Raw genomic sequence first — 22456 nt, 5'->3', positions numbered from 1 at the left:
ATCCTCCTTCAAGAAGTGGACCAACTACTAGAAAAAGGAGATATGGAGGTCGTGCCTCTATCCCAGGTAACTGAAGGTATTTATTCAGTGTACTTCCTTGTACCCAAAAAGGACTTAACCATGCGCCCTGTACTAGATATGCGCCCAGCAAACAAATTTGTCAAACCTCAAAAGTTTCGTATGGTGACTCCTCCAGGAGGTAATCCCCCTGCTTTCACAGGGAGATTACATGACAACACTGGACATGAAAGAGGCATACTTTCATATTTTAATGTTGCCAGCGCACAGGAAATACCTCAGTTTCATGATAGAGGGCAAACACTACCAGTTCAGAGTGCTACCCTTCGGCATAGCATCAGCGCAGAGAGTATTCACAAAGGTACTGGCAGTGGCAGCGGCCCACCTGCGCAGGTTGTCCATCCCAGTATACCCTTACCTCGACGATTGGCTCATAACAGGGGATTCTTACGAAACATGCTTCTCAAATACCCAAAAGACTGTAGACCTTTTGTTTCAACTGGGCTTCTCCATCGAGAAGAAGTCCAGTTTAGACCCCAGCCAGATCAAACAATTCCTAGGGGCTCTAATTCGAACAAAGGACGGCCTCGTCTTCCCCTCCAACGAGAGGGTCCAAAACATGCTGTTTCAAATCCCTCAATAAGTGGCCGGTCGAGAGGTGACGGTACGCAAAGCAATGTGCTTACTAGGAATGATGGCGTCATGTATTTACTTGGTACCTCACGCGCGCCTGTGCATGCGCCCAATGCAAGAGTGGCTCAATAGCCAGTGGTGTCAGACCAGCGGAAAATGGGACGATCTAGTGGTGGTCTCTTAGGCCTAGGTTCTCTCGCTACGGTGGTGGTCGAAGGAAAACTTGGTAATAGGGAAACCATTCGCCACCCCCGCAGTGGCAGCCACTCTAACCACAGACGCATCCCTCACAGGATGGGGGGGCTCACCTATCCCATCAGACTGCTCACGGAGTTTGGACTCTGAGCGTAGCATCCAAGCACATAAACTTACTGGAGCTACTAGCTGTGTTCAAGGCACTGAAAGCCTTCCAGGCACACCTGCAAGGGAAGACAGTGATGGTCCTCACGGACAGCACCACAGCCATGTACTACCTCAACAAGCAAGGGGGCACTCACTCTCCAGGACTGTCCAAGCTTTCCCAGAACATCTGGAAGTGGGCTTTCAAACACAACATGTTCCTACTGTCACAACATGTACCAGGGGAACTCAATCTGCTAGCAGACGAACTCAGCAGAGACTTCCCTCTGCCATCAGAGTACGAATGGCGATTACACAGACATCCTCGACGTCTTCACACAATGGGGATTCCCACAAATAGATCTGTTTGCAACTCTGGAGAACTCCCATTGCCAAGATTACGCCTCCAGGTACCCCAGAACCAATCCAAGGGGAACGGTCTATCAATACCATGGTCAGGGAAATTTGTTTGCTTTTCCCCCCCGACTCCCCTTCTCAACAAGGTAGTACACAAGATGCACCAGGAACAAGTTACCATGATACTGGTGGCCCCTATGTTGTCCAGACAGCCTTGGTTCGCTCACTTGATGGAGATGTCCCTATCTCCTCCAGTGAAACTTCCCTGCCCGTACAACATGTTGTCACAGCACAAGGGCAGGACACTGCTGTCATGATGCCTACCCCCGAGGAACCAGACCAGGTCCAGCAACCCCTGGAGCAGGCATCAAGTTATTTTAAGCAAGCCCAAAAACCCCTGCTAGGGGTTGTTTGGGTGCGGTCCTGGCACCTATGGCGCCAGGCTCATATGGAGAGTCGGGCCTGGCGCCATAGGCGCCAGGCTCATAGAGTAGAAGTTACCTGATGCAGACCATGCTGCAGAGCTCCAAGCCAAATGAGGCTTGCAAGGGACTATTTTACCTAGTAACTATTTTTTACTCGGGTGGGGCTGGGGAGGAATACTTACCTGGGACTACTTTGGAGGCTATTTAAACCAAGCCCGAAGTGCAGCACATGCTTCGCGTTATTCAGCATCCAGCAGCGTAACGCTCACTGTGTCTGCAAGCCTGCATCCAGTCTTTTGCCACGCCCGCCTCGCGTCTGCAGCTCAGAGAAAAAGGGAGGAACAGAAGGAGAAAAGGTTAGAATAAGAGCAAAACCTTCTATCCTTACCAGAATTCCGGATCCACCGTGCCTTCGAGCTGGAAGAAAGAAGCAGTTTACGCGCACCGCCTCGCCTGCTGCAGCGCCACGCAGAACTCACCGGCCTTCGCAGCATCCTCACGATCCACCGCATCCTTCTGCACGTTCCCGCTGCACTCTGGCACCTAAGGGAACACAAGAACAGCAAAGGTGAGCCAAGGGAATAAATAGAGGCAATAGTATCTACCCCCATAGACTTAACTGATTACTGCCGGGGGTACTATTCCTCTTCACGGGTCGGCGCAGTCTCCATTGCATCCTCGCCGTACCCCGGCCCCTAAGGGGAACAAAAGGACAACAAGGTGAGACAAAGGGACAAACAAGGGGAACTCTTCTCACTGCAATAGACTTACCTAATTTTACCGCCGGAGGCATTATTCCCTGAACTTCATATTTTCTCTCCACACCTGAATAAGGGAGCAAGCAACAGGTTACATTCTGGCCTTATTTTATTGAACTGTGTAGGATAAGCCAAATCCTTACCTGAACTTTGTCAGCTACCACGAGGAACTCTTCGCTGGGGTCAAGCTGCAAACTGCAAGGAATCGGATAAGTGTGAAAGTCAGACATGTGAACTCTTACGAACTACATACTTTTCAGAGTCAATATTGTTCTGGAACTCACCAATTCCTTCGAGCCAGTGAAGCAACTGGTTATCAACGCGCCCCTGCGCTCAATGCAGGATGGAGAGCTCATCTTTTCAAACCATCAGGTGAGACTACAAGAGGGGACATCAAAGGTGATCTGTGGGGAGAACAGTGGGGGTGGGGGAATTTACACCCAACTCCACGGGTGGTTAATTCCCTTTCCCCATTTGCAGAAGAATATTCCTACGGGCCAAGCAAACGAAGCTAGGTGGGCCAGTCCAGTACGTCATCTCGGCCCTACGCATCACATTGGTGGAGACTGCAGCTGTCCAGTTCAGATCGATGCCTCTGTGGGAGCCAGGTGAGCGTAACAACTGCATCCGTGCCGCATTACCATGAATTTAGCAGCCTGGCTCCTGAGATTATAGAATTTGGACATTTACAACTCCCGCAGAGATGCATGGACATTCTCAGGGAGGCTAGAAAGCCTAACACTCGTCACTGTTATTCTAGCAAATGGAAATGATTTGTCATCTGGTGTAGGGGAAGGAGCATCAACCCGGTTGACTGTTCTCCCACACAAATTGTTTTGTACCTGACTCACCTTCTAGACTCAGGCTTGGTGTTTAACTCTATTAAAGTCCATTTAGCTGCACTTTCCGCATACACAACTTCCCAACTTAGTGTCATGGTGGAAAGTCCCAGTTATTAAAGCCTTCATGGAAGGAGTGAAGAGAATCCACCCTCCCATAGCTAATCCCGCTCCCGGATGGGATCTAAACGTGGTACTAACCAGGCTCATGGGGTCTCCCTTTGAACACATGCACAAAGCAACACTTAAAGACCTCACTCTTAAGACTGCTTTTCTAATGGCGATCGCCTCCATTAGGAGAGTAAGTGAACTAGAAGTGCTCTCTGTACTAGACCCCTTTGTAACAGTTCACAAGGATAAGGTGGTTCTACGCACACACCCTAGGTTTGCGCCAAAATTTATCTCTAAATTCCATGTCAACCAATCTAGAACTACCAACGTTCTTTCAAAATCCTTCAAACTTAGGTGAGAAGAGCCTGCATACACTGGATGTTCGCAGAGCCGTGATGTTTTATATGGAAAGAACTAGACCATTGAGAAAGACTAATCAGTTCTTTGTCTCGGTGGCAGCAGGAAGAGAAGGAGATGCAGTTTCAAAATCCACTATTTCTAGATGGATTGTACAATGCATCACTCTCTGTTACACTCTTGCTAAGAGAGAACTACCCTTCAAGCCAAGAGCACACGCCACTCGAGGCACCGGGGCTTCCATAGCTTTCATTGCAAATGTCCCTCTTGAGTCCATTTGCAAAGCGGCAACCTGGAGTTCTGTTCACACCTTTACAAAACACTACTGTCTAGATGCCCACTCTAGAGAAGATTCCCAGGTGGGACAAGCAGTATTAAGACATCTTTTTTCTACTGTTCCTTCTCACAACCCACCTCAAACTCCGCGTACTGCTCGCTAGTCTATGCACAGCATGTGATTCTAAGCAGATTAACAAACATCAGAAGACAATGCATTACTTCCAACCATCAGAAATGCTTTTACGGTATCTGCTTAGATTCACATGCGCCCGCCCTTCCTCCCCGCTCGGATGGAAGGAACAGACTTTCTTCTATATCTCTCTTTTCTGTACTCCCTCACGTCTAATAGGCTCCCTCAGGGCAGAAAAAATACAAACAGAGGGACCTCGACGCGTGAGGGATTGTGGGTACACTGCACGTCACTATAGGGATAGTGTTACAGACACGCCTTGTTGACGTCCCCTTTTCGACTACGAAAAACAAAATGCAATACTCCGCAGTGACCACTGGATGTCGGACTATGCACAGCATGTGAATCTAAGCAGATACAACCATCAGAAATGCTTTTACGGTAAGTAATGCATTGTCATATCTGATTGGTATCGTCACCGGCCATGTAGTGTTCCAAATATTCCTTCTAGTCAGACGATTTGTGTCAGAATTACCATAGGCCATAGTGTGTTCCTAAGTATCAGTGCCAGACGTTCAGTCAACAAGAAGATGTTTAGTGGTTTCCAGTATGAAATCCCCACGTTGTCTACATGTACGTTCCATTTTAGGGATTTTTATCTAGCCCCAATTATCTCAAATGAATAAATTAAATGTAATCTTCAAGTATTTCCAAAGGATGATATTATTGGGGAAGGTAGGCTGGTGTGCATATTGGTTCAAGTTTAGAAAGAATGTAGTGGGCACTGTTGGACTTAGTTGACAGGCCAACAATGTTCTGTTCAGTGTCAAAAGCAGTAATGTTTAGTCGTGTCATCTTTTCAAAATTATCCTATTTGGTGTTACTTGCTGCTACAAGTGAGTATATACTTCATAGACGCTCAGTAGTGTAAATGTTTTCCAGGGCGCACACCCTAAGGAACGAGATGCATGAACTGTAATCCAGTATCATACAAAAAAGTCAAATATCATTACTGCGAGGCCGAAAAATGTGGGTTTTTTTTTATTCTGTTTTATAGCACTATTTGTGGAAAATATAGATGGTAAGTGGGGTAGGGGGTATGCATTCGGCATGGGGGGTGTGGGGACCGGGGGTCTCCCCTGCATTAAAAGTGCCAAAAATCGAAAAATATAATTGGACATTTTCGGCTGCACAGTAAAAACTTTGCAGTGCTCACAATGATCCCTGTTTTTAAAACCTATGGCATTAGATCAGTTAGGGACACTTCATTACACTGCTGCATTACAGACATTCTGACTATACCATTATGTCCCGTGTGTTTGGAAAACTTGACTTGGGGATGGTAAGTTAGAGCTGCTACTTTCACATATCCTCTAGTCCTAAATTAGAGTATTGGTATGTGTGGCTTGCATATTTTAAAATCCTAATCTCTCTAGGATTAAACTCTGTCCAAAATGTACAGGGGCCTAAATACCTGAATTTTCACAGTAGGAAATGGTAAAATACAGTAATTATTTGTCTGTGTGCAAAGTTTGTGATTGCATGTTTTAATGTAAAATGATTTGGATGTAAGTGATTAACTACATTTTTTTCCGTAATCTGCTAAATATATACTGGCAATATCTCTATAACGGCAATCTTCGTTTATGAATCTTGCCACAAATGTTTTGTGATCTGGTACTGTCATTTTATAGTAATTATTTTGTCATGTATCTGTGAGTTGTCCTAAATATTTACGAGGTTTGAAGAATTTTATAGCGCCTGTTTTATAAGTTATTTAACTCGAAATAAACCGCCTTGATGATGGCCTAAACACTGACCCTTGCCCCCCCTGTTTTCCACACAGTGTATTCTACGTTTTTTATGAACAGTACATGACAATTGTGCATGACACAGTCTTCAACATATGGGTGTCCTTGTTTGCCATCTTCCTGGTGACTACTATTCTCCTTGGCTTTGAACTCCATGCAGCTGTGCTGATGTGCCTTACAATTTTTATGATACAAGTCAACATGTTTGGCGTGATGTGGCTCTGGGGGATCAGCTTGAATGCCGTTTCACTGGTCAATCTTGTCATGGTGAGTGCAAGGTTTATTTCTTATTTATTTTGTTGCTGTTTTTGAAAATCCAGGTTTAACTATAGGCCAGCAGACCCCTAAATGATGCAAGTTTATTTGTGCGTAGATTTGAGATTTAATTTAATTCCTACGTAGCGTCAGTGCCACGTCATGAGGGTCCTATTTTCTCAGTCCTGTCTTTTATGCTAATGCTATTTTGCATGTTGTGGTTTATAGTTCTTGTTCCATTGGCCAACACGGGGCTCCAGATGAACTGCATGGCTTTCCATTTCAGAAAATGTTTTTAAAAAAGCAGTAAGAGTAGTCCGGTGTCTGCCGCTTATTGACTCCGGCACTGCTCTGTTGATGGCTTCAGTCCAGGGCATCCATGAAACTTGCCATGAAGGGGAGATCTGTGAATGTGTTCATTAAAGATAAAATACATGTGCAGAAATTATAAGTTCAAAGAAAGTATGGATTGCAACAAGTATCTTTTAAAGTGGCAAATGTGTTTGATCAAAATTACTCCATCTGAAATACTGAAATACTTTTTTTACCCACTAAAATTCCCTTTTAATCCCAACTTCCAGAAGTAGCAATAAAAATACTCCTGCCTCTCAATAATATGTGGAGTATGGGACATGATGATAGTCGGGACTGGATGGATCTGTTATTACTGTGCCGATTTTACTGCGACAGCGGAAAATGTCGATTTTTAATTTGTTTTTACTTTCTTACCCCCTTTGCAGGGGGAGACCCCCATAGCCTCCGCTCCCACATTATTTACTTTACTGTACGCCTTTATAATTGCCGTAATGGACTGCTGGAGTCTTTGACGATTGGAAATGAAGAACATCGGATAATGTGGATGCCATTTGAGCCAGAGAGAAAAATTACTTTAAAAAAGTTTAGCATCAGGCAGCATAAAAAACGCAGTAATAGATGGCTGCGAGGGAACTGGTGATGCATTCAGAGTTGGAAAGGGATAAAGTTCGGGGTGTCCTCTACTTAGAAGTGGTTGTGAAAGCCAAAGAATGAGATGAGTTTGCAGAGGGAGTAGTGTGGAGCGTGAAGATGAGTGATACTTGGATTTCCACTGGGCGAGGTGTGGGGATGAAGTGTTATTATTGCATGAGAAGAGGGCTGGAGGGCTGCAGAGGGAATCTATTGGGATGGGGATGGAGGTGAGCATGGTGAGCAGTGGTTAGAAGGTTGGAGAGGTGGGTTAGAGCAGTTTTGGTGATGTTTGCGCTCCAGAAACCTTATTCGAGGGGACAACAGAGTGAGTGATCCTCAAGGTTGTTGACAATGCAGTTAAGGAGAACTCCCTCAAGGACTTTGGAGTGATGTGGCAGGAGAGAATCGGGCTGAAGAAAATGGGATTGTAAGTCAGTAGTGGGCTCCCTAATAAGAGGAATGCACATGGTTAGTTTATAGCAGGCAGGGCCGATGCCTGTGTAGAGAAACACAAACACTTTAATTGTTTAATGTAAAGGCATTGTTGGCAGCAGAGGATGGGTAAGAGTGAAGTAGGGTAGAAGTGATATAGTGGAGTGTAACAGGAAGAGGGAAGAAGGGAGTATGTGGGAGGCAAAGTTATCAGTCGAGAAAATAGGGAATGGTTTTCAGGGAAAGAATGTTTGTTCATGTTTGTGCTGAGGATTGGTGTAGGGTGAGTGTAGTAAGAGGATTTTTCAGAGTTAAGAGCAGTAGTGAGGGCAAGGAGATAGTCCAGAGTGAGAAGAGTGGGGAGCAATCTTTGTCAGTGGTGTAGGTGCAGACACACGGTTGTCTTCAGCTGGTAAAGGCATCAGCAGCATAGTGACAGTCAATCGAGGTAGTGTGTGTTATTGAACTTGGTAAAGGCAAGCAAGTACAATGGAATGTGCAAGCAGCAGAGAAAGGGCTCGATTTAGTCCAAGAATGGGCCATGCGGTTAGGTTTGCACTTCCATTTGGTTATTGATTTGGTGTTAGGTGAGAAGTCTTTCTGGATAGCCTGGTGTCTGCCCGATGAGTAGGAGGTAAGCCAGTTCAGAACAGTGCCAGAGAATCCCATCCTGTCGTCAAGGAGGGAGAGAAGGATGTGGTGGTCGACTGTGTCGAATGCAGACGAGAGGTCAAGGAGGCGGCATCAATCAGTCGTATCCATGATTGGGATGGTACCGGCCACCACCTGGATGGTGGCTGTCTCAATGCTATACTTGGTGCCGAACCCTGACTGGTAGTCATGTAGGAGGTGGAGTGATTCAATTCTGGTGAGTAATTGTGTAGCAGCAAATATTTCCAAGATTTTGTAAATAAACGGGAGGTTTGTAATGGGCCAGTAGTTGGCCAGGTCGTCTGGATCTTGGGTTGGTTTTTTGAAAATGTCATACGAGCCAGTTTTGAAGGTGTCGTGGAATGACACTTCTTTGAGGGATAGAAAACAAAATGTGGGGCTCCAACCACATGCCAAATATTGTATGCTCCCTTCCTAGTTGGAGTCATTACTGTACTGCATCAGTTATCATTTAAAAAATATAGTGCTTCACAAGTAAGCTAAGTATCCAATAATAGGGTTAATTTACTCTGGAACTAAATTCCATACACACATCTTGAAACACCACTTATTTGTGCTCAGAAAAAACTGTTTTTTTTTTAGCAGGTCCAGTCCTCTGGCTGGATTTACACCAGTTGTATTCATGTTTCAACAAATGGACACAATATCAATATGTCTTGGCACAATACTAATCCACATCATAGCGTATAAATCAAAAGGTGTGTTAGTACTGTTTGTGAAATATTACATCATATTCACAGTTATATGAACACAAAAACAAAAAAACCCTTAAGACAAAACAACAGTGTTCACACATTTCAGTGTAGTAACCTGCATAGTTTCCACAGTAATCATACATGCAAGTAACCTTATGTTGATCAAAGTTGGAATCTAATTGTCAACCTTGTCTTCAGGGAAGAAAAGAAGCCAAACAAATAATGCAGGCTAGTTTGAAAAGTTTAGGTTAATTATAAAGCTGGGGGTAATTCAAGTACCCAGCTTTTAAGTGGGTAAACAATTCCCACAGAGTACCAAACCACTGGTCGAATCTCTATATTCGGAGTAGAGGTTTTAGTGGGAATCTAATCCCAGACTATAATTTATCGATCCCTAGTGCAGCTAAGCTACAACTTGATAATCGGTAATAGAAGGGATAGCCCTAGTTATGTGGAAGGAAGTAGAGCTAAAGCAACATAGAAAACAAAATGGGGGGCTCCAACCACATGCCAAATATTGTATGCTCCCTTCCTAGTTGGAGTCATTACTGTACTGTATCAGTTATCATTTAAGAAATATAGTGCTTCACAAGTAAGCTAAGTATCCAGTAATAGGGTTAATTTACTCTAGAACTAAATTCCATACACACATCTTGAAACACCACTATTATTGGATATCTGGAAGGTCGTCGGCACCTTTGGGTTTTCTTCGTTTCAGCGGCACTTCGCTTTGGTGAGGGGACTCTGGATCGGGATTTCCTGCTTCTGGAGGGTCCTTGGGAGGCTCCTGGACCTTTTGGCCAGATTTGTTCCGCAGCAGACGTTGCACTCGACTATGGAAACCCGACCCCTGGCATTGGGCTTCTGCAGCAACGGAGAGGCACAGAAAGTCGGGGATTGCATCAGAGGGGAGTTTGTCTCGGGGTTAGTTGGTCCCACTAATCCAAGGGGAGAAGTTCCTTCGGAGCTTCTCTGTCGAGGTGAAAAAGGAGGTCCGCACAGCAGAAGGGCTTCACCGGGCAATTGAAGATCCAGGAGGTTGAAGCAGGCTTCTCTTCATGGTTTCTTCTTCAGATGTTTCTTCCAGTGGTCGACTCTGCCTGTAGTCCCAAGAACCTCACCTTTTTAAGCAAGATTTCCCATTCATGCACAGCCTAGGCTGTCAATCACACAGCAGGGTGGCTGTCCTTTCAAGACAGCCAGCCAGCCAATCAGGACTGTTTCCGATCAGGCATACCTATGGACAAAGGACAGGGGAGTTTCGGGACCCTCCCTCACATCCTGTCCTTCCAGACAAATTGGAGCCAAGGGCGGGCTTCAGAGCTGAAGCCCATCTAAGGCAAGACAAACAAAGGGCTCAAACCTGTCTCAACGCACAGAGTAAAAGCCAAGAAAGACATCACAAACAGAAAATGGTGAAAAAAGAAAGACAAGCATTTTGACAAAATGGTCACACGTGGGTGCTGTACTGCAGCTGAGGGTTCAGCCTGCGTTGGAAAAGCACAATGGTAGGAAGAAATCAACCACTGCCACCAGCCATTTAAAGTACTGAGGGTAACAACAAATGCTACATGACAAAGTAGAATAAGTGGCTACTAAGTAACCCCCCAGCACTCCACATAAGATGGTGTGTTCTGGACCTACAAAGAGAAAAGGTAAGTAAAGTCAATTTCACTTTACTATTCTTGGGAACTGTAGTTCACTCAAGAAAATGTATTTAAAGCTTGAGAAATTCAAACGATTTCTCAGAAATTCAATAGATCTCTCTGTGACACTGCACTGAAGGTGCTGTGTGTCACTATACAAAAAGCAGATGCCTATGGAGTTTGTCAGACTCCAAAAACAGTGAAAACACACAATTGACATCATTCTGGAAAAAAATGATCTCCCTTCACATGTTTGCATTGGATCCACACCCTATAGAATATCATGGCATTAGAACACATGACGTTCGTGATCACTGCTGATCATGAAACAGTTTTGAAAAGCTGAAAAATTGTGAAATTGCTGACTACTGACTATAGAGACACATCTCCTGTCTGCAGACACTACGGATCTTAAACCTATTCACGTATTCTGAAGTAATACTATAAAGCAGTCCATCAGGCCGCGCGGATCATTGAAGTGTACCGAACCTTTGGCAAGCATTAGCTGTTGAGGATACCTGATACAGGAATATTTAATATGAGGGTGGAAGTGGGGTTCTGATTTTGATTCCTTGTTTCGTTTTTGGTAAATTCATTGGCATAACTTTCTTTTCTGTTTGAATATGGAAAATCAATAAAAAGTTCTACAAAAGAAAGGAGCTAACATGCAGGAGCGCCTTCTTGTTATGTGTTTATTCTATTTACCACGTGAGTAAACTTCAGGGATTACCTGTGAAGTGTGATCATCGCAACCGTTTTAGGATGCAAATCTACCTTTACACGCCACCTCCTCACCCTTGAAGGTGCCCAATACTGAGCCATGTTTCCCTTCATCTTTCCTCTCTCATATTCCATCTTCCCTATTCCCAACGCTTTATGATTGTACATTACATATTTCATAAAGGGTTAATTGTAGCACACCAGAAAATACGACAGGATGAGGGATATGTGCCGCTGGTAGTGAAAACTGAGAAGGTAGGATGAGGGACTGCCACTAACCAACCCTACTAAAAAACTCATCCTTCAGCATACGCCTCTCAAACTCTGAACCAAATACAACCAAACCTCTACAGTACAACAAAGCGCACGCACTTCACTACACCACAACAACGAAAGAAACCACACGTAGCTTGGCACAACAGGACATAGCGGCTGCCAACTGAAAAGCACACCTACGCTCAGCGAATGGTGTAAACCGAACTGAAGCTACTAACAGCACATCACAGCTCTCTTGCTCTTTTCTCCTGCTCGGTCCTACTAACTTATCTCACCCCCCTCCCCACTTGCTTTACAGATCCACCAGAGCCTCAACAGTGCGCAGAAAAATAACCTTTAACATAACATATTGTAAATATCCTTAGTATATCCTGTTTTCTGTTCATGTTCCCACTACCTCCTCACCAACAGGTTGATGCATCATCTATATTCCACTACAATTGTAAAGCACCTGCAAAGAGGGTTGCACTTCATGGTTCCTTTTGTACAGTGTGACCTTAAACAAATAATATAGTGCATGTGTGTGTCCAAAAAGGTAAATGTGGTCTTCTGACTCGCCATCCTATTATCTCTAAAGACCTGTTAGAATTCTGTATCGATCAAAAGATTTTCCTTCTGACTTTGTTTGGCACGTGATGCATTCTCGAGTTTTGGCTTGTAGAGGTCCCTCTTGTGCTCTTGGCAGGCTTGATCAAAAGTACTGCTGACCCTGTAATGGAGTCTTGCCGAGCATTTATTGCCACTTGGGCGGCACTCTCCGGCATTAATGAATGTTAACTCTCTGCTGGTGCTGCCTCTTCAAGAGGGGCTGCATAATCCACTTTGGCTAAGGTAGCGTGCGTGGCATTACTGGCCATATTCATTCTAGTCCATCACTCCCTTCCGTTAAGTGATAGGCCAGCATTCCCTTGTTCTAATCTGTGTGCTTCCTGTATAGTTACATGGAGCAGACCGAAGATAGCATATGGGTAAGGGGTGCATGCATAAGCCAGGCTTCCTTTTGCTTTTCACTTCTCTGGCAGGGAAGTTCTGGTGATCGAGGAGAACAGAAGTACGCCGAGTGACTTGTTTAGTTGAGGTCGTTTGGATTACTATGCAAATGCTTCATTTCGGACCTGTCGCAATCCCAGCAAGCCACCTCGATTAGCAACCACTCGGGTTTTAAATTCATGATTAGGTTACTCGAGATTACATATTTTCAGCAGGCACAGTATTTTGCAAAATAGGTTAAACTGTGGCTAAACCAGTTTTGAATGTGTAGGAGTCAAACTGATTTTGGGCTTTCAAAAAAATGTATACTTTGTTCTCTGGAAGGTTAGAATTTTTTTGAAGCATTTACCACACATTTGGTTTAACCCTTGGACATGTCAGACTGGTGGTTTAACAACGTATGTGCAATATGTTAGTTCAAAGTTGCACATAAAACCTTTCAAAGTAAATACTTTTTTTTTATTGGGGCATAATTTCACTAAATGGACTTTTGTTGATTATCTGTTCCTGACTAGAACTTATTTCAAACCTTGGAATTTAACTTTAGATGAGTAAATGCGATGGCTCTGGAAGCACTGCGTGTGAGCTTCCAAGCTTGGTCTGATGTTGCTGGCATGAATTACATTTCCCCCCCCCCTCCCAAAGTCCTTATTATTCTCATTTTTCCTGTCAGAGCTGTGGTATCTCAGTGGAATTCTGCAGTCATGTGACGCGAGCCTTCACTGTCAGCACGAAGGGCAGCCGAGTAGAACGCGCAGAAGATGCACTGGCACACATGGGTAGTTCGGTAAGTGTTATTCAGAAGTCGTTTTGTATTGTTTGTAGTTGCTTTTTGTTGAAGGGTGCCATTTTGTCGGATTATCCACACACTGCAGGCTCTTCCATAGTACCGCTGACATAGGAATATGCCATCTATCCGTAGACAGATTTCACAAAGGTTTAGTGAGGCAATGAATACGTGCTTTGAAAATGTTTTGACAAAAACGCTTGGCTATGGGTTGCATATGTACATCGTAATTGCACTCTGGAGTCTGAGAGGGTCGGGAGCATGAAAGCAAACCCTGGCACAGAACCACTAGACCCCTGGCGTGGTGTGGCATAATGTGGCTCTGGGATGTGTTCAGGTGCCATAAAGAATTCTGCCATGGTTGTCACATGCACTGTATTTAGATTTCTAGTTCGTTATTATGGTCAAATAAAAAAAGAGGCATTGTGTTAATAAAACTGACACCTGTTTTAAAATATTACTTTACAAACCTGCCAGATTAGTATAAACTTGTCTAAAGAGAAACCAGATGATCACACAATAACATCAGTATAGTTGAACACCTTTTAGAGCTCTGAAAAGCTGAAGTTACTTATGGCGCATCTGTTAAGCGCCAAAAATAGCCCGCCCTAAGCCGCTTACATTGTTATCTCTGAAATGGGCCAGCCTGGGACACTATCATAGACTGTTGCATCAGCAATAGCTGATCAGAATGTCTATACTGGAGCTGAATGTGTTTTGTTTTTGTGTAAATGCCCTGATGTACACCAAAAACATAAGCGCTTCTGGGTTGTGTTCCCCTTCCTCCCTAAGATTGTGATGTTAGGGTACTCTGCAAGGCAGAATCTTCAAAGCACAACTGCTAGGATGTAAGACTCCCTTCCCACCCGTTTACCTCCAGTGCTTACAGTGGATCCTCCTCTCCTCTACTCATTGGACAGTGCGTGAGCTCCCTTTTGACTTTCATGCAGCCTAGCTCGGTAGGATCTTTTCTTGCCCTGCAAATTGGTTTTTGATTTCATCCCATGCCCTGTGGCAGAGATTGAAAACGGGGCTTTCGCCTGAGCAGCCATTCTCTGGCACAGAACAGACTCCATATGCCTCAGACCAGGTGCTCTTGACCCTTGTGTATCTAATACTATTCTCGCTTACTTTGTTTACTTGTGGCTGAGACGGTAGGAAGAGGCTTTCGAGTGCCCAGCCCAACTGCGCTTTGGAACTCCTTTGCACAAAATGTGTTATCTTTCTTGTTTTCGCAGTCGACCTGGCCCGGTGATCTGCTCCTACTGGATCACCTTGTAGTAAAGGATTTCAGTAGTCCTTTAGTACTTCACTCATTGTAACATACATGGTATAATCTAGAGTTTTCCTCGGGGAACTAGTACTAGCGCATGTACTTGGGTGCCCTATGTCTATTGTTCTTCTAGAGGTGCTGCAAAGACGGCCTAATCCCACCGCTTACTCTGTGGTGGACTAATTCCAGCCGCAAGGCTCAGGTTCTTCGGGGGATAAACTGTCTGAACTTATGCCCAAAACCTCTCTTGAGGGCTCCTTGGGTGGCTTGGTACAAAGTCCACTAAGATCAGTGCTGTTCAATCGTGCAAGGTGTACAGAACCAAGGGATGCACTGTGAGGAGAAGCCCACTTCTTCTCAAGGGGTAACTCCAGAAGACTACCAAAGGCTTCTTTTATTCAGCTTTTAACACAGACCTGAAACCAAAGGTCTAACTCATGTGGGGTTACATGGCTTTCACCAGTGTAGGAGGAGGATCTCCAACTTCCTGAATACATGCAAACTCATTACAGAGGGCGCTTTGACTCAGTGGGTCATAATACCACATCCCTCTTTCTTCCTTAGCCATCCTCCTTTTCTCCATAAGTGAACTCACAGATATGGCATTGGTTAAACAAGCTGCTAACACCACGAATTGCATTGAACCAGACCCTCCATCAGAGAGTTGCACGTGTTTCAGCACCATGTTTTTCACTGCCGGGAAGGACAATAATGCTCATCTGAGAACAATCAACTTTAACCCAAAGAGTGGTTCAAGCTGGTCTCACCAGCCTAAAACCAACCGGAGGACTGGCTGTGCACAATAGGGGTTTGAGATGCCTACTCATCCCCATTTGGCCTCCCCATCAGCAGTTAGTCATTTTGGGATGAAGGGCAGACACTTCCAAGATTTGGTTCTTAACTTCAGGCTCGGCGGAGTTCCATTTGTTTTTCCACCCATGTCAGTGGTGTGAATTGCTTTTAATATATACCTAGATTTGCTACTGTGTTCTTCATGCCCAGTCCCCACAAGATGTCCCTAACAACCTACAGAGGGTCCTGGATGTGGTATCCTAGCTGGGACTAGTTAGTGGTTGTGAGAAAGTCCTTCTTTAGTACCTGTGTGTCCTCTGGAGCCAGCTCGGGCTATCGAATATCTGCAAACACATGGCCACAGCGGCTCATTTAGCGTTCCTCCACAAGTCCTTTACTCCATGTTTTCTGCAGTACTTGTGGTTCTCTATACTTAATGTGTGGCACATCCAATTACAATTAATATCGTTTTGGGATCAGGAAACGATGGTTTGCGTCTTCATGATCCAGTGAGCCCTACTATGGTGGCAACAAGTATTGAACCACATTTTCAGTAATGGTTAGTTCAGTAATCCTCTGAGGGCTCAATTTTCAAAATCTTCTTAATGCTTCAATGTGGTACTTCTCTGGGAAGTCTGAAAGGTCATGCTCTGTGGAGCTCAGAAGAGAAGAACTATCATCAACGTCTTAGACTTAAGTCTGCTTTTCTGGACCTATAGGCTTCCCTTTCCACCTAAAATATTAGAGTGGCCAGATCTGTGAGGATGACACCACTGCAGTGTTTTAGCCCACAGACCGAGGGTGTGGGTGAAGAGCTCCAGGCAATTTTGCCACTTAGCTCTACAATCGTGCTACTGGGCTATTCGCTAGCATGTAGCGGCCAATCTCCTGGGCAAATGCAACTTTTCAGCTGATTCCTTGTGTTTCTTCTCCTATGCTGCTCCTTAGTCAGAGAACCACCCTTGGGCCTTTTTTTTCTTTCCAGAGATGCAGTAATCCACTGGTGAACCTGTTTGCATCCCAGGAGACTAGGAAATCCTTCGCCTACCGGGGGTGTTTCGATCTATGGGTTGCACTGCTTCTCTGCTTGGACAGTAACATTCCTTTTTGCATTTCTTCTTCCTCTCATCTCCAAAGTAATACAGAAGGCAAGACTCGGTCACTCCTTTTGGCTTTTTGTGACTTCCTGTAGCTATTCACTTCACTTGGCATATATGCATCAGGCAAGTCTACTGCCTCAACAAGGAGGAACAATTCTTCTCCTTTTCTTAGCCATTTGGTGCTGATGACCTTATCTATGGCTACTTTTACATTTAAAAACTTTACTTTATCAGGATAAGTAGGCTGTCTCCTATCTTGCCCACTTAGTCCACTTCAACATTGGAGAGGAATCCTGCTAACCTATTTGTCTGTCATTGGTACCTGTTTGAGCATAGATACAGTACTAGTACAATGTGTTTTTCTCTTCAGAATTCAGTTCAGATATTTTCATGGATTCCTGCATTGGTTTCCTCCAGCTAAACCACCTCGGACCCTTTGTGGCATTATAATGTTTTGACCATCTGTGCCACAAACCTCTCAAACCAATGGCTTCTCTTGGCATCAAAATAGTCCCCTGGAAGGCTGCATTCCGAGCTTCCAGCTGTCTCTGCAGAGGAAGCTTTCAGTCTTCCATAAATAAAGTGGTTCTCAGAACAAACATGTTTGCTCAAGGTACTCTCAGATTTTCACATCAACTGAAATTGGCCTTCCTGTATTTTTACAGAACCCTCTTTAATGATCAAAAGGGTTCTACATTGCTTAGTTATTAGTGGCCATATGTGAATCTTGAGTCAATGGCCAGTATATCTTGCGGGATGGTTTTGTAGATCTTGTTACATTCACATATTGCAACCACCAAATGGAATCCATACACACATTCAAGCAAAGTCTGGTTCTTCAAAGCTTTGTGCCCTTGGAAGATAGTTGTAGATCTGTCACATGGTCTTCTCCCCATGCTTTATGCAAGCGTTATTTCCTTGATTCATAGTCAAGATCTGATGGCATCTTTGGTCCATTCGCAGGAGTCTCTTTGGATTTGTTAACTATTTAATTAAATGTCCTCTCCTGAAATCGTGTCTGGTTTTCAGTCTCTGAGCAGTATGGCATTCAAAAGTACAGTACTACTAATCCCTTTCAGCTGTACAGTCCTCCCTGTGTCCCCTCTGAGGTTTCCTATACATTCTTTAAAATATGCAGAAGAGTACTGGCAATGGGATCACAACATTAGGGGAGTGGCACAGGTGTACCTGTGCCTAACCTGCTGTGATTTGATTTGAGTCTAATGTGTAGATCCCATCCCATTCTGGGTAAAACAGCCCAGCACTTTATGGGGAAAGAGGATTGGACTGCGAGTGTAGTTGTCAATATGATGCAAAGCTTGTCCTATATTGTTCTATGGTGTTCCCATGAATGTTGGCTTCTACAGCCACATGTTGTCCTTGACAAGCGCAGATTTGCTCTCTGATGAAATTGAATTTAAAATGTTGCAAGTGTTTTTGTGTATTCACTGATTTGTATGCAATCGTCTCCTTTTTTTTAACCAGGTTTTCAGTGGCATTACTCTGACAAAGTTTGGAGGCATTGTGGTGTTGGCCTTCTCCAAATCTCAGATTTTCCAGGTCTTCTACTTCAGAATGTATCTAGCTATTGTGCTACTTGGTGCTGCTCATGGCTTAATATTCCTCCCAGTCTTGCTGAGTTATATAGGTAAGCATTAAAGCTAGAATGTACTGGAATAGGTTGCATCACAACTATATACTTGCATAAACATTTAACAGGAACAAAGCTGGCTATGGTTATTGTTTGTTGGCGAACATGTGGGAGTGTATTTGTACTATGATTTAATGTGTTCATTTAAAAGCTTTATTTTTGATTGATTTTGTTTGCAAAGTGTTTTCAGTAAAATATGTTTCAACGTAATCTTGTTTACGTTGAAGGGACAGCATTTGGAACACCTTGAGCTCTTCATTGGTGCCATACAGAGACTTGAGTCATTTTACAGGTTTGGTGACCGGTCTTTTCAACTAGCGTTTGCCCCTAATTGATGAGTATCTCCAAATGTCCCTGCCAATTGACAAATGATACTACTGACCATGAATACCAAAGGTGGGCTGAAGATAAACTAATCAAATCTGTCCAAACATGCATTGTCAGAGATTACAAAATGCCAAAACCCAGAAACAGCCACCATACTGTTACTTGAAAAAAGTGTCACAAATGCCAAAGCATGAGAAATTCCCACCATTAAGAGTGGAAGTGTCCAGGAGCTGGGACAAAGATGGCACTGTTTCGCAGAAGTTCAATTTAGGACACACTCTGATGCATCTCCTAAAAGCCCCGTGGCTCTGCAGGATTCCAGGACTGCATACATAGAAGGGTAACAAAGTGCTGTGGCCCATTAGCTTGTTGAAAACACCAATTTCGAGCATGGGTAGATGTGTAACAAAATAAGTAGTGGAACGGTAACCCTGAGAGAGGATGGAGGCGTTGAGGCATTTGGACTGTCCGATACAGGTTAAGGGGAATGATGGCAAGGTAGACAAATGGCCAAGTGGGCAAAAGAAGGGGTTCCTTTTGGATTGTCATTTCGTTTTTTCTTTCATCAAAACCGACTTTAGTTTAGATGTCAACACCCATGAGGGCTCTGGGAAGCAGTTATCCTCCCACAGAGTCTTGAAAGTTTACAGAAAATGCTCAAGTGGTGACTATTTACATTTTCTTTAGTTATCAATCCTGATTGCACACTTGGTGTTGCACAAAATGTCCAAGATCTCAGTGTTCAAATGTAAAGAAAGCTAGTGGTACAGCAACATCAATTTTTTCCAAAAGTAATAATGTAAGGGGATGACTGATTGCTTATATTTAGAAAGCCAGGACAGTGTTGTCAAATGTGCTTGTCTTTCTGTGTAATGACCGCAAAGGATTGCAGGAGTTTTTTTGTGAACAATAAATGTCAACCTTTTAGTTGGTACAATATGTAAATTAGGCAAACCAAACCTAAGTAACATATAAAAATCCCCAAAAGGCTACTTATTTTGCTCATCATGGGTGTGCCAGCATTTGCAAGTCGAACAGAAGCCTGTGATGAAGCGATTCACCACTTGTACATCATGTCTCCCAAAGTGTGCTAATTTAGCAGCAAAACCTATTTCTGTAGTCCCCTCAACACAAATGCAGGAGCTAGAAAGCAACAGTCTTGCACATTGTTTTACTACCTAGCAGTGCAACTGGAGCCAAAGTTAAGTTATCAGCTTGAAAGAGCCAATCAAGTAAAATTAACACGTTTTCTTTAACTGCAAAGAAAACAGTTCAGGAAGTGTAGTTTTGTTTTTATTTTGTATACCACAGGTCAACCCCCAAAGGTGCACCTTGGCGCTTGGCATGCATAAAACTAAATCCTAGTCAGACTAGTGAAAGTAAACACCATCAAGTAAAGCAGGATGAAGATTATTCATAGCTTCATTGGGAAAAGTACATTTCTGAGCTTCTCACACAAAAAACTATGATTGCTTATTCCAGTATCAAATGAGTGCCTAGGCAGAGAAAGACCATCTGCTTGGTAGTCGAAATAGTGGAGGGCACACTGCACCATTTACCCACAACTAAGTTACTTGAGGTGCTGGCATTGGTGCTTTGGGATTGCGGAGTGACTGGGGAGACAGAATTTGAGGTACAGTGCCACTTTGTTCCAAGAAGTAGGGATGTGTAGCAGGCACCTCGGTGGGCATCTTTGTTTTCCATGGGAATTCTTTCTTGTTACTCGGTGTGGCAGTCAGGTGTCCCCTTTAGGGAATAGTTGAGACTGCTATAGATGACAGCACATACTGGGGAAATTGCGTTTGGCCCCCACGTGGAGGAGAGGAACATAATCCAACAGATGACTGTGTGGGAGAGTGAGTCCAATACTTTCAGATTTGTTGGCAGCCATCTTATCCAAGTGTGTGAGTAGAGATGGGATGGCAAACTAGTGGAAGGGTAGCTCTGAGCCATAGTTCAAACTTCAAAGTCACCCCAGAAAAAGAGCCAGAGGGACCAAACTGGAGATGATTCTTAAGATGAGGATGACTTGAGGTTAGAAAAAAGAAACAGTATTTTTAACACTGTTACATGCTGAGCTGATGCAGAGAAGTATAAATGAGAAAAAGCAGGACTCTTTCAGTCTCACTTTACTTAATTTTAAGTTAAATATGCATCCATATAACGAGTGCGGAATCCTCAAACTACTTAATGCGCATATAAAGAGCTATGTTTCCAAAGCGCTACACCCTAAACTAATACATATCTTATCCATTTTTGTTCACAAGTAATTTCCACAATAATTTGCATAAATTGTTGATGCACTATTGTTTTTAATCGGTAGTCAACATGTGTTTCGACCCGTTGCCTTCAGGTTTCCATCAGGGTTTTCGCAGCTCTAACTGTGTGGCCGATTTAAGGTCCACTTTCCAGATTTAAATGTATGTTGCCAAGGTATTAACTATATATGACGTTTTCCACAATGTCCTCAATCTCGGACCCAAACCGCTCCCAATCCACGGATTTATTCTTCTGATCTACCTTCTGCGTACCTCCTTCAGTAAAATCCAAATATAGAGACGATTCGCGTAACACTGGTTACATATAGATGGCAGATGTACTTAACAAAGCCCATTTTGAGAATTGGATTCCTCTTATTCATTGAATTTATTTTGTGTGATACACATGTGAAATTCGATCGCTATTGCTAAAGATACAAGAGATTTCTCTAACCTTTGGATTTGACTGAAGGAGGAACGCAGAAGGTAGAATCAGAAAGACAATTTCGTGGATTGGGAGCGTTTTGGCTCTGAGATTGAGTACTTCCTGTGTCTGGAATGTATAGGCACATGAAAGTAGCCATCCTGAAGATCAAGTGACACAATCCAGTCCTAGAGCTGAAGGTCCTGGAAAGAGTGACCATCTTGAACTTGTCCTTCCTGAGGAACTTCTTCAAGAGCCTCTGGTCCAGGATGCGTCACAGTCGGAGGACTTTCTTGGAAACCAGGAAATAGCTGTAGTACCAACTCTGGTTTTGTTCCACTACAGTTACCTTCTCCGCAGCACCTTTCTCCAACACAGAGAGAATCCCCTGAGCAGTTTTTCCTCCACAGCCTCTGGGGGCGCATGTAAATCTTCTTTGCCCTTGTTTCAGGCTTGTCGGGCCTCTTCCCCTTTGACAAAGGAGGGGTTATCGTGAAAGGACCGCCTTCTCGAGGTCTGTTTAGGTGGGTGTTTTTGCTGCTGACAAATGGCTGCTCCCAAAGATTTTGCTGCAGCCTTTAAAGCCTATAGCTTCTCTAGACTGTCATCCGCCTAAGGGCCAAATAGATTGGATCCATCAAAGGGCATATTTAGGAGCCTTGACTGAACATTGGGTTTAAACCCAAACTTGCACAGCCAAGCAAACCTCCCAATTATTGTGCTGGACCCTATGCATCTGCCGGTGCAGTCTGACGCTTCTAGGCCTGACTGAAGGGATTCGCGGGAGGCCTCTTTTCCATCATTACTAAGGTTATTAAAACCTTCTTGCATCTCAACTTCAGGAATGTTTTCTGCAGCTCGGGCAATTACATTCCACAATGTATAGCTGTATTTGTCCAGTGCACAAGATGCGTTAATGGCTTCTAATGCCATGCTTTCCTGCAGAAAATACCCTTTTTGCAGGGGTGTAACCTCACCTATAGTCCCTATCCGGAGGGATGGTTGGATAAGTTGCCGCCTGTACAACTAAGCTCTCTAGTATTGGATGTCTAGTGAGAAAATCAGTGTCCACAGAAGAAGGTATTTTATTATTATTATGGCATTTATTGAGCACAGACCTGCCTTCGAGAAGCAACAGAGCGCTTTACAGAGG

The 22456-nt window shown here is 43.9% G+C and overlaps 1 protein-coding gene across 1 annotated transcript in view; it reads left to right on the top strand.

Annotated features, from left to right (window-relative positions):
- NPC1 (NPC intracellular cholesterol transporter 1) overlaps positions 1-22456 on the top strand; it is an 847233-nt gene that overhangs the window by 749664 nt on the left and 75113 nt on the right. Inside the window, exons 22-24 of the mRNA XM_069620902.1 lie at positions 6093-6324; positions 13365-13478; positions 18129-18291. Coding sequence (XP_069477003.1) covers positions 6093-6324; positions 13365-13478; positions 18129-18291 — 509 coding nt within the window. The remainder of the gene's footprint in view (positions 1-6092; positions 6325-13364; positions 13479-18128; positions 18292-22456) is intronic.

Source organism: Ambystoma mexicanum, chromosome 5q, assembly GCF_040938575.1.
Source record: "Ambystoma mexicanum isolate Mex_15411 chromosome 5q, UKY_AmexF1_1, whole genome shotgun sequence".
NCBI lineage: Eukaryota > Metazoa > Chordata > Amphibia > Caudata > Ambystomatidae > Ambystoma > Ambystoma mexicanum.
This window is presented reverse-complemented; position numbering and strand designations above follow the sequence as displayed.